Source organism: Aotus nancymaae, unplaced genomic scaffold, assembly GCF_030222135.1.
Source record: "Aotus nancymaae isolate 86718 unplaced genomic scaffold, 86718_ANA_hifiasm-v0.15.2.pri h1tg000018l, whole genome shotgun sequence".
NCBI lineage: Eukaryota > Metazoa > Chordata > Mammalia > Primates > Aotidae > Aotus > Aotus nancymaae.
The window spans coordinates 16,052,728-16,065,796 of record NW_026988430.1 but is presented as its reverse complement, the minus strand read 5'-3'; the positions used below and the strand labels follow the sequence as shown (position 1 = coordinate 16,065,796).

The 13,069-nt window shown below is 43.6% G+C and overlaps 1 protein-coding gene across 1 annotated transcript in view; it reads right to left on the bottom strand.

Moving 5' to 3' along the window:
• Positions 1–12,624: 12,624 nt before the first annotated feature.
• MYH13 (myosin heavy chain 13) overlaps positions 12,625–13,069 on the bottom strand; it is a 61,542-nt gene continuing 61,097 nt past the window's right edge. The window contains exon 39 of the mRNA XM_064378310.1: positions 12,625–12,779. Within this exon, the coding sequence (XP_064234380.1) occupies positions 12,765–12,779 (15 nt within the window). The 3' untranslated portion in view covers positions 12,625–12,764. The remainder of the gene's footprint in view (positions 12,780–13,069) is intronic.

Genomic DNA, 13,069 nt, shown 5'->3' with positions numbered 1-13,069 from the left:
TGAGGTATGTTCCTTCTATGCCTAGTTTGTTGAGGGTTCTTATCATAAAGGGATGTCAGATTTTATCAAAAGCTTTTTCTGCATCTATTGAGATGATCATATGGTTTTTGTTTTTAACTCTATTTATATGATGAATCACATTCATCGATTTGTGTATGTTGGACCAATCTTGCATCCCAGAAATAAAGCCTACTTGATTGTGGTGAATTAACTTTTTGATGTGTTGCTGGATTCAGTCTGCTAATACTTCGTTGAGGATTTTTGTGTCTACGTTCATTGGGGATATTGGCCTGTAGTTTTCTTTTCACGTTGTGTCTTAGCCAGATTTTCATATCAGAGTGATGCTGGCTTTATAGAATGAATTAGGGAGGAGTCCTTCCTTCTCAATTTTTTGGAATAGTTTCAGTAGAATTGGTACTAGCTCTTCTTTGGAAGTATGGTAGAATTCAGCTGTGAATCCATCTGGCCTAGGGTATTTTTTTTTGGTTGGTAGGTTTTTAAATTACTGATTCAATTTCGGAACTCGTTATTAGACTATTCAGGGTTTCAATTTCTCCCTAATTCAATCTTGGGAGGTTGTGTGTTTCTAGGAATTTATCCATTTCCTCTGGATTTTCTAGTTTGTGTGCATAGAGGTATTCATAACAGTTTCAGGATTTTATTTTTTATTTCAATAGTTTTTGGGGAAGAAAACGGTATTTTTAATTTCAATGGTTTTTGGGGAACAGGTGGTTTTTTGTTACATGGATAAGTTCTTTAGTGGTAATTTCTGAGATTTTGGTGCACCTGTCACCTGAGCAGTGTACGCTGTGCCCAATGTATGGTGTTTAATCCTTCACCATCCTCCTGCTTTCCCCCTGAATCCCCAAAGTTCATTATATCATTCTTATGCCTTTGCATTCTCTGAAGATCTTTTGTATTTCTGTGGGATCAGTCGTAATGTCATCTTTGTCATTCTGACTGTGCTTATTTAAATCTTCTCTCTTTTTTTCTTTTTTAATCTAGCTAGTTGTATATCAATCTTGTTTATCCTTTCAAAAAACAAAATTTTGGTTTTGGTGACCCTTTGTATGGAGTTTAGGTCTCAATTTCGTTTAGTTCGGCTCTGATTTTAGTGATTTCTTTGCTTCTGCTAGCTTTGGGGTGAGTTTAATACTGTTAAAACATTCTTTATTTTAAGCTAGAGTCAAGTCCTATAACTCTAATCCGCAGGTCTGGACCTGTCTTCTAATTTAGATCAGTAGTTCTCACTGTATAGTTATAGTACCAGCAACAACAGCACCCACTGGGAGCTTGTTAGCAATGCAAATTTTCGGGCCCCACCCCAGTGAATCAGAAACTTTGGCAATGGGGTCAGCAGTCTGCATTTTAATAAGCTCTCCTGGCGATTCTGAGACTTGGTGAAGTTTGGGAACCACTGTTCTGCACACAGCTTCTCAAACTGTCTGTGGTAAAGGATCTTCCTACCTCCATCCATGTGGACCTACCAGGCCCAACCAGTTCTGTAACACTGAAAATACATTCTGTTCAATGGGATGCATCTGCTGACCATGAACTTGGATGTCACCACAGCATTAAATTGTTTCAAGTGTCCCAACCACCAGGCGTGGGAGGCCGAGGAAGACAGATCACCTGAAGTCAGAATTTCGAGACCAGTCTGATCAACGTGGTGAAACCCCATCTCTACTAAAAATACAAAAAATTAGCCAGGCGTGGTGGTGCATGCCTGTAATTCCAGCTACTCTGGAGGCTGAGGCAGGAGAATCACATGAACCTGGAAGGAGGAGGTTGCAGTGAGCCGAGATCGCGAAATTGCGAAGCAGAGGTTGTCGTGAGCCGATTGCCCTCCAGCCTGGGCAACAAGAGTGAAACTCTGTCTCAAAAAAAAAAAAAAAAAGGATCCACACACCCTCAATTTCTCGATATCCCACGGAAGACCATTAACAAAGAGTTCAGGAGATGAGCACTTGTCCCTGGACCACAACTTGAGTGGCAGTGTTCCAGATCTGCACTTCTCAAACTTAATGTGTGCACAAGTCACCTGGGGATCCTGCAGAGGTGCACATTTGGATTCACTATGTCTAGGAGGGACCTGCAATTTTGTATTTCTAAGTGCCCAGGGGTTATTGATGCTGCCAGTCCATTGACCACACTTAGAATGGCAAGCTGTAGTCTGGAGCAATGCAGAATACATCTGATATCTTTTCTCATGAGTGTCTACCTAACTATTTGAAGCTAGTCATCATCCTCCCATTCTCCAGCCTTCTTCTCTAGGCTAAATATGACGAGTTCTCTCAACTCTTCCACAATCCCGTAACATTTCCAGATCTGCTCCCCACACCATACAGGCTGGCCCTGTAGCTGCTATCTGCTCTCTGCCCCTAAGCCAACACCTCCTCTTCTCTTTTCTCCTTCTTCCTCTCCACCCTCCCAGCATTTGTAGCTATTTTGTTGAGTGTTTCTTGGGCTGGCTCCAGCCCTTGGGGGATTTTCAGATGGCTCAGGCTTCTGGGAAGCTCTTGCAGCTGGAGGAAGGAAATTACCCCAGAGCTGGACAGCAGAATGCGCATCTGCTTAACCTGGCCCCTTGCCCTGGTGTGCCTCCTGCTCTCACTGATCTCTCAGAGGACCCCTGCCTGCCCCATCTGGAGTCACCTCAGTTTGACTCTAGTAACCAGGGCTTTCCTTCCTCCGCTTGTTCCTTAAGCACCCTGGGGAACTTAAGTGGAAGACAAGACAGCATAGAGAGGTGAGAGGGGTTCTTTGTTTGCTCTGGAGAGGGGCTTCTGATGAGGTCAAGACCCTTCTCAAGGATGCCCCATTTCCACTAACCCAGTGTCTCTTCTTCCGTCTCTCAGGACTGCTCTGAGCCAAGCTCACTCCCCCAAAACCCAGTCTTGAGCCAAAGCTTTGTTTTCAGAAGTTCTTATAAAATTTCAGAAGTTCTTTGTTTTCAGAAGTTCTGGGAAGGCGTGAAGGGATTGAGCCAGTCTCATTCCTTAACATCTCAGCAAGGAATGAGACTGGCTGTAGAATTAGTGAATAATTTGCCTAGCCCAGAGGGCATAAAACTCACAGGTAGGTAACTTAAAAAAGTTATACAAAGCGTTACAGAGAAATGAAGACTTAAATAGATTAGGAACTTCATTTCATTCTCCTGAATGTTGGCTCTTCTGACATGGCCATACATTTTCACATGGTTATGATTAGTCTGGGTCTATTAATTTAAACTCCTTTCATTTAACTTCTGTTAGTGTGCATGAACATGAACATCTCAAGGCAGCCAAACGTTGGGTGCACTTTTGTCCTTTAAAGTGTACATAATGCTCCAAGTAATCTTCGAGTAGGATGGTAGCTGTAAACTCAGGCCCCATCACTTACTAGCTGTATAACTCTGGGCAAATTCTTAACCTCTCTGCGCCAAACCTGTAAAATAAGGATAAAATGAGAACCCCAGCATAGAGGTGTTATGAGAATTAAATAAGCTGAGGCATGTAAAACTCCTAAAACAGCACCTAGCACCTAATAAGCGCCCAATTAACTTTAGCTGGTATGATTATAATTATTACCATAGTGTATTCAACCAGTCCTCTATTTCTTTCTCTCTCTCTTTTTTGAGATGGAATCTCTCTCTGTCACCAGGCTGGAGTACAGTGGTGCGATCTCGGCTCACTGCAATCTCTGACTCCTTGGTTCAAGGTATTCTCCTGCCTCAGCTTTCTGGATAGCTGGGATTACAGGCACTCGCCACCATGCCCAGCTAATTTTTGTATTTTTGGTAGAGACAGGGTTTCACCGTGTTGGCCAGGATGGTCTCGATCTCCTGACCTCGTAATCCACTCGCTTTGGCCTCCCGAAGTGCTGGGATTACAGGTGTGAGCCACTGCACCTGGCCCCAGGCCTCTATTTCTAAGCATTTTAGGTTATTCGCAGTTATTTTGTTATTATAAAAAAGCTGTTGTGAGTCTTCATCCTTTCTGGCAGCCATGTAAGGATTGCCTTGTCTACTAAAAGATACTAAGATGATAATGAGAATGCCAAGAGAATCTGAGAAGAGAATGAATACAATAAGCAAAGGGCTCAGAAAGGAAACATTTGCTAGGAAAGGGACAGAGCAAGTGAGGCAGGTGGGAGTCTAGAGCCAGAAGAGGGAACGGTTGATGTACACGATGAATTTGGGATATCTTTGAGAGGAAGGCACTTCAAATTCTTATTTATTTCACTCTGGTGCTCTTTGTGCTTGGAACCGCTTGATATGGTTTGGCTGTGTCCCCACCCAAATCTCATCTTGAACTGTACTCCCATAATTCCCAGATGTTGTGGGAGGGACCCAGTGGGAGATAATTGAATCATGGGGGCAGGTTTCCCCTATATGGTTCTTGTGGTGGTGAATAAGTCTCATGAGATTGGATGGTTGTATCAGGGGTTTCCGCTTTTGCATCTTCATTCTCTCTTCACTTGCTGCCATCTGAGTAAGACAGGACTTGCTCCCCCTTGACTTCTGCCATGATTGTGAGGCTTCCTCAGCCACATGGAACTGTAAGTCCCATTAAGCCTCTTTCTTTTGTAAATTGCCCAGTCTTGGGCATATCTTTATCAGCAGCGTGAAAACAGACTGATATACAGCTCCTGGCACACCATGGGTCCTCTGTCAACTCCTGGTTGAATGGATGAGTTCTCTGCTAGTTCCAGCAGGAGCCGCCAACCTGCTGTGGGTGGCCCTGGGTCCGGATCCTAGCCATGTCCAGATTTGGGTCCAGATGTTTTGTCTGGCGCCACCCGGATCTCTCCTTCCTGAGTCATGGGACAAGAAACTCCTGGCTGGGGGCAGTGGCTCTGAGCAATGGTCTCTTTCTCCTCCTGTCAGCAATGAGAGGCCTCACATGGAATTTGGGTCATGGGAGTGGGGATGGGGAATGATATTCATTAAGAGAAGTTGGACTCCTAGCAGGAGTTGAAGGATGTGAGGTGTCTGCTGGGTCTGAGTGCCAGCTGGTTCAACAGCAAGGGAAGAAAGAGATACAGCCTGCATCTTAGAATCTTAGCAGCGCTGTCTCTTTCATAGGAAAAAGAGAAATGAGGATAAGTACAGAAGACAGAGAAAGTTTTCTGGCATTCCTAGATAGCCTATTTTGGGAAGGGGTAGGGGTCATTTGCAGCAATCATGTGGTTTTGTCTACATGATGATCCAATGGGAAGTCATGACCAGCTGAAATTTAAAAGTGAGAAATAGACTTAGTGCAGTCCACAGCCATAATGCTAGTAAGCTCTCATCGTGGAATTCCTTGTCACTTTCCACACTGTTTCTTCTGGGAATAGGAATTTGACCTAGTAGTGGGAGGGATAAGAAACACTCCTCTTGACTCTCAGTTCACACAGTCTGGGTGGGGCTGGTTCCATCCAAAGCTTCCGAAGTGGGCCCATGTCTCAGACCTGATTCATCGAAGTACCACATCCTCCTACCACCTCCTGACCAGGGGCACGTGACCATGCTAGGCAGTTAGAGCCAATGAGAATCAGCCCTGGGGTTTTTGCTGGAACTATCTTTAGGCTTCAAAGATTTTAAGATACAGACTAGAGGCCTGGCCATTTTGTCATCCTAAAGGGGACACCTTCTTGGGAATAAAGTTAATTTAGAGGAAAGCAGAACTGACAGAAGGAAAGAGAGAGAGAATTATGAAGTCATCTTAAAACCCAGATCTAACCATGAATCCATGGATCCAGTCAGCGTAAAGATTGGAATTTTCATTTAGGTAAACCAATAAATTTTCTCTCTTTCTTTTTTCTTTTTTTCCCCCTGAAACACTTGTAGCTGAATTTCTGTTACAGAATGAGGAATTCTTATCACAGAATATAGCAGTGAAGTTGAGACTTGTCTTTCTGCCTTTCCTCCCTCCCCTGCACTGTGCAGTATGTAAATCCCTAGTCCTGAGACGATGTCTCAATTTGCTACCTTGTAGAAGCTTACCTAGTTGTATTTGCGGGTGGTTACAAAGAGGGAGTTTCCCTACCTACTCCAATATCTTTTTTAACTTTATTTATTTATTTCCAGACAGAGTCTTGCTCTGTCACTCAGGCTGGAGTACAATGGTGTAATCTCTGCTAACTGCAATTTCTGCCTCCCAGGTTCAAGTGATTCTCCTGCCTCAGCCTCCTGAGTAGCAGGACTAGAGGCATGCACCACCACACGTGGCTACTTTTCACCATGCTGGCTAGGCTGGTCTCAAACTCGTGACCTCCAGTGATCCACCTGCCTCAGCCTCCCCAAAGTGCCAATTACAGGTGTGAGCCACTGCGCCCAGCCTCTAATATCTTTATATACAGAAGAGTAGTTGTGTTTTTACTTGGATTTCACTGGGTCCACTCAGTGGTGTGCTGGTACATGTTTAACAAAAAAAGGAAAAAAACCCTGTTCTGTAGTGTTTGCCCATTTCTGTGGGGCAAATATTCCAACCACAGCTAATTCCAAGCTAACAACATAACATCACTGATTGCAGAGACGGAACGAGGCACAAAGAGCATGTGATTGGGTAGTATTTTCACCACACAGATTTACTAGTTGTAGGTAACCTCAGGAGATTATAGATCAAATGTTATAAATAATTAAGTTATAAGTTTTGACTATTTAGTACCTTTCCTATTAATATTATTTAATTGTAAGTTTACATAATTTAATTTGATAGTGTCCCTGTTTAACAACTGGCTCACAAAATTCCTGAACATTTTATAATTGGCTCTTCTGAGCTGGAGTGAGCTGGTTCTAGGTCACCACTGATCTCACTTAGATCTTAGGAAGAAATGATTGCTTCTTCAAGAGTTAGGAGTGTAATCTCTGGCTTGAATTTAAAAAGGGGCCTGAAAGTCATCTTAAAAGCTTGATTTTGGTGAAGGTCAGTGCCAAGTTGAAGTGTGCAATGAAACTGAATGCATTATTGTCTGCGGAATGGGATTTATGACCTGGAGATATTCACAAATAGCTGTGAGGCAGCACTCTCACTTTGCATGGTCAGCTGGTCCTGCTCTGTAGAAAGGGCCATAAAGCGTAAAATAGTTGTGTAGGGCAGGAATCCTGTATTAGGCAAGTTGAACCTGCAAACAACAGATAGCACATCTGTATTAGTCTGTTCCCCCACTGTTAGAAAGAACTACCTGAGACAAGGTAATTTATAAAGAGGTTTAATTGGTTCCTGTTTCTGCAGGCTGTACAGGTTCTGGGGAAGCCTCAGGAAACTTAAAATCATGGCAGAAGGCAGGCGGAAGCAGGCAACGTCTTACATGGCTGGGGCAGGAGGAAGAGAGGGAAGTGGGAGGTGCTACACACTTCTAAACAACCAGATCTCATGAGAACTCACTATCACAGCAACAGCAAAGGGGGAAAATCCACCCCCATGATCCAATCACCTCCCATCAAGGCTCCTCCTCCAACAATGGGGATTGCAATTTGACATGAGATTTGGGCAGGGACACAAATCCAAACTGTCAACAGCCAAATTAGCATAATATGAGGAGTGTTTGAGGAACAGCCGCTCTACAAAGGTGTGGGCAGGTATAGGGAAACCACCGACAGAGAGTAGAATTTCAGATCTATTAGCTCAGGGCTCCATTACCTTCCCTAGCCTGCAAGGAGGTACAGATAGTGGGTAAGAGAGACTGGGTTACCAGAACCTGGAGACAGGAGGGTTGGGAGACTGAGATACCTAACATGGAATGGGACTTTGGACTACAGGGAGAGACATGGGGAATACATACTGCTCTCAATCGCCTCCTTCCCTCTGCTCTTCTATCTCAGCTCCCCACCCAAAGGCCAGGGCAAGGGATCCCATTGATGTCAACCTCCTGGGGGCATTAATCAGGCTGGAGAAAAGTGGAAAGGATCTCAAGGATCAAATGGCACCTTGAGTATCCTGCCATGGAGTACATGTCTTGTCCTTTGTGTTGGGCGTAGAAAAAGGGCCAGGGAAGCTTTTCTAGAATTGCTATTGGCCACCTTCATCCCAGAAACATTTAGGGTCTGCTCACCTGTTCCTGTGAGGGGCAGGAGGTTATTTGTGTAGGTGGACTGCTCCTCCCTGGGACCAACACTTCTCTTTCAGCCTGGCAGAGTCTCCTAGGATGAGGAGCATGAGGTTTGGGGAGAGATCCTTGGTCATGTCATGCTCTCTTCTGCCAAGACCATCACTAGGGACCACTCTTTCTCTGTCCAGTGAGTCCTAGCCCTCCCTCACAAAATTCTGCAAGGTGTTTTTCTGTGGGTACTCGGTTGGGGAAAGCCCTGGCCTGGGAGCCAAAAGACCTGGGATATCTGATTCTGATGCTATGTCTTGAGGGGTTACCAGATCCTATCACTAATCTGATTTCTGTCATTTGCAAAACCAGTGGACTGTTCCAGATGAACGTGATTCCCAATAACATCTCTACTCTGAATAGCTAATCCAAGATTTTATGAGTTTAATCTGTTGTCATTTGTATAATGAAAAGCATGCCTTTCCACAGCCAGGAGGTGGCAGCAAAGCTCCGTTTTGAAGGAGGCGTTAGGCCAGGGTAGGCACTGCTCTCCAACTCCCTAGAGCTGAAACTTCAGGTTTGGAGGCTCGGTTTTACTCATGAACAACAATGACAAATAACAGCAATAGCATTATCATTATCATGATTGTTAGTAGAACAGCAGCAATAATGCCACCTGCAATTTGGGCAATGCTGCATAGTTGAGGAAACATTTTTGTGCATTGCATGGGAACCTTTTAACAACTGCGTCCTGTAGGTAGGTAATGCCAGGACTTTCAGCCCCATGTTGAGGCTCAGGAACATTTCTTGACTTGCCCAAGGCCCTTTGAAAAGTATAGACATGCCAGGATAGGAACCCAAGCTTTCTTGCTTTTGTTATGTGTACTCCCTCCGTATCTTACGATGTGAAAGACCCAAGGCAAGGTCCCCTATACCTCCTTTTCCATTTTGCAAGAGAGTACAAGGGTCCAGAGGTACCCAACTCAGTCTGAGGGCTTAAGACAGTTTCCAGCTGCCAGATAAAATTTGACACGTACGTGCTGGGAAGGAAAACTCAGCACACAAACCTCAGCTTCACTCTCTTCCCTTTCTTCTAGTCCCCAGAAAAGAAACAAATATTTATCTTTAGTTACTTATCATCAGAGCATATCTGATGCCTCTCTTATTCACTCATTAATTTATTCCTTCAATAGTCAGAGTTTTGATGAAATATAAGACATTGTTATGTACTGTGAAGGATATAGGAACATTCTTTCTCTTCCAACTCAGAGATCTGGTGAGCCAGGAGCTGGGATGTAGGAGCCAGGTAAGTGCATACCTCCTTAAGGGCATCTTAATCCCAGAGAGCCCCCGCTGAACTTGGCAGTACTTGAGAAGAGGGAATTCAGATTTGGTTTTGTTGGCGTATCAGGGAGGAGTGAATCCACAGGATTTTTTAAATGACCACCAACTGCGTATGTTAACTTCTCAAACCAGAGAAAACCCCTTAGAGACACAGCCAAAACCCCAGACTGTTGTACAACTGGATCCCTGTCTTGTACTCCACCTACCTCCTGGGGCCATGTCTCAACCCTTCCCATCGTGATAACAGGTTATCAGAGTGCTGTGTGCCCCACTCTAGACGACCTGTGATTCTTGCATATTCTTATTTACTTCTTAAAACGACCCTTTATCCAGTCTATCTTTGATGGGCATTTGGGTTGGTTCCAAGTCTTTGCTATTGTGAACAGTGCTGCAATAGAAAATGTGCCACATATATACCATGGAGTACTATGCAGCCATAAAAAAGAATGAGTTCATGTCCTTTGTAGGGACATGGATGAAGCTGGAAACCATCATTCTCAGCAAAGTAACACATGAACAGAAAAACAAACACCACATGTTCTCACTCATTAGTGGGAGTTGAACAATGAGAACACATGGACACAGGGAGGGGAACATCACACATGGGGGCCTGTTGGTGGGTGAGGGGCTAGGGGAGGGATAGCATTAGAAGAAATACCTAATGTAGATGATGGATTGATGGGTGTAACAAACCACTATGGCACATGTATAACTATGTAACAAACCTGCACGTTCTGTACACGTACCCCAGAACTTGAAGTATAATAATAATAAAAGAGCTAAAAGACAAAAAAAACCCTGTAAACTGTTATACTCTGTTTTACATGTGAGGAAACTGAGGCTTAAAGTCATGAAGTAACTTGCCCAGGGACTCAAAGCTAGTAAGTGGGACCCTGACAGGGTGGGATCCAGGATCCTGACCACATGTCCATGCAGAGGGAAAACCCACCAATGTGACACGGAAAAGCTGCAATCTCATCTCCTCCTCAAAACATTGGGCAAGTCATAACTTGTCTGCAGCACCTCCAGAAAATGAGGGCATTAAACCTGCTTGGTCTTCTAACAGGCTGGTTGGGAGGATGGAATGGAGAAGAGAAAAATGGGCATGTGACCACTTAGCATCGTACAGTGTTGTTCTGTGTGTTTGAAATAATATTCTCCCTCCTAATCTACATTTTTTTTTTTTACTGTGTAGATGAAACAATTGAAAAGATCATTTCAATGGACTCTTTTGGCAATGATGATGGTGATGGTGATGATGATGGTGATCTTGAGAAGGTGGTGGTGATGATGGTGATGGTGATGGTGGTGGTGATGCTATGATCTTAAGAAGATGGTGGTGGTGGTGATGATGATGATGGTGATGGTGATCTTGAGAAGGTGGTGGTGGTGATGATGATGATGGTGATGGTGATCTTGAGAAGATTGTGGTGGTGGTGATGATGGTGATCTTGAGAAGGTGGTGGTGGTGATGATGATGGTGATGGTGATGTTGATGATGGTGATCTTGAGAAGGTGGTGGTGGTGGTGATGATGATGATGGTGATGTTGATGATGGTGATCTTGAGAAGGTGGTGGTGGTGATGATGATGATGATGGTGATGTTGATGGTGATCTTGAGAAGGTGGTGGTGGTGATGATGATGGTGATGGTGATGTTGATGATGGTGATCTTGAGAAGGTCGTGGTGGTGGTGATGATGATGATGGTGATGTTGATGATGGTGATCTTGAGAAGGTGGTGGTGGTGATGAGGGTGATGGTGGTGGTAATATGATCTTAAGAAGATGGTGGTGATGATGGTGATGGTGATCATAATCGTGATCTTGAGAAGGTGGTAGTGATGGTGATGGTGATAGTGGTGGTGATGATATGATCTTAAGAAGGTGGTAGTGGTGGTGATGATGATGACGGTGATCTTGAGAAGATGGTGGTGGTGGTAATGATGATGGTGATGGTGGTGATGGTGATTATAATAGTGATGAGGGTGATAATGGTGATTAATGATGATGATGGTGATGATGATGATGGTGATGACAGCCATAATGATGGTGGTGGTGAAGTTAGAGGCAGGTGACCTCAGAATCATTTTCTGTTACCACCACTGCTGCCAATCCTCCTCAATTTTCAACCCCACTGTGTCAAAGGCAATTGGGGTGGGCTGGTGATGAGATGAAAAGGAGACTCTAGAAGGCCAGAGAGAAGGAATGATCTAAGAAGTTAGAGAATAGTGTACTTATCTCAGTGCCTGGTACATAGTAGGCCAGTACTTATATCAGGTAATGGAAGCTATGAATTTTTAACACAGTTTTATTAAGATGTAATCATACACCACACAATTTACCCATTTAAAGTGTAAAAATCAATGGCTTTTAACATATTCACAGCTACACTGCTACCATCACAATCAATTTTAGGACATCCATGATCTCAAAAGAAACCCTGTGCCTCCTGCTGTCACCCTAACCCCCTCACCCCTCCTGGCGAAGCTATGGTTTTTATTGTTCTCTACACCTAACAGAATAAGGAAATTGAGACCAAGCAAGGAGAATAACTTGCCCAAGGCCACGCAGTTGGTACGTGACAGCATTGGGATTCCATCTAGAGTATATGTGTGTGTGTGTGTGTGTGTGTGTGTGTGTGTGTGTGTGTGTTATATATATACACAGATATATATATCAGTTATATACATGATATATATATGTATATATATCATATATCTGATATATATATCTGATATGTATGTGTGTATATATATACCTGATATATATATATACCACACACACACACACACACCCGCATTTTTTTAAATTGATTTATCCACTGATGGCCATTTAGGTTGTTTCCACATTGTGGCTATTGTGAACAGTGTTGCAATAAACATGGAACTGTAGATATCGCTTCAAGATCCTGCTTCCATTTCCTTTGGATATTTACCCAGTAGTGGGATGGCTGGATCATAAGGCAGTTCCATTTTTAAGTTTTTGAAAAACCCCCATTCTGTTTTCCATAATAGTTGTACCAATTTGCATCCTCACCAACAGAGCACAAGAGTTCCCTTTTCTCCACGTCCTAATCAACACTTATCTCGTCTTTCTGATAATAACTATTCTAAGAGATGTGGAGTGATATAGGGTCTTTATTTTTAAATGTTTGTGGAAGCTAGTGATTTACCTGGCCATGGGTTGGATTTCCATCTTTTCTACTTGGAGCAAAGATCCTCCACTTCCACATTCCTTATTTTATATTTACAATCGAGCGGCAAGAATCTAAATAATATCAGCTTCATGGAAGAGGAGTGGACCACGATAATAAACACAGCAGAGCCGGGAATCCGAGTATTTAGGAGACTTTATTTCTCACACATTCCCCTCCACTCTCTCGGAGGTGTCCCATGGCCATGAGCATCAGGTGAGCCTCATTCTTCCATCTTCTGTGGGAGAAAAAAGAATGTATATAGGAAATGAGTGAACTAAATGGGAGACAGAACATCGTCTCGAAGTAGAGCAACTAGAAAATCTGGAACGTCAGAGAAATATTAAGGAATGGCATTGTTTCCCTTTGCACATTGTAAAGGCAAATCAATCAAAGTACTGCAGACAGGACAAATGCCCTGAAAAGCAGGGGCTTCACGGGCAGCATCTGTAGCAACAGGGAGAGACAGTGATGACAGTGTACCTCACTGCTCCAGGAGTCTTTGCTAAAACAGTAGCATTTGGGAGT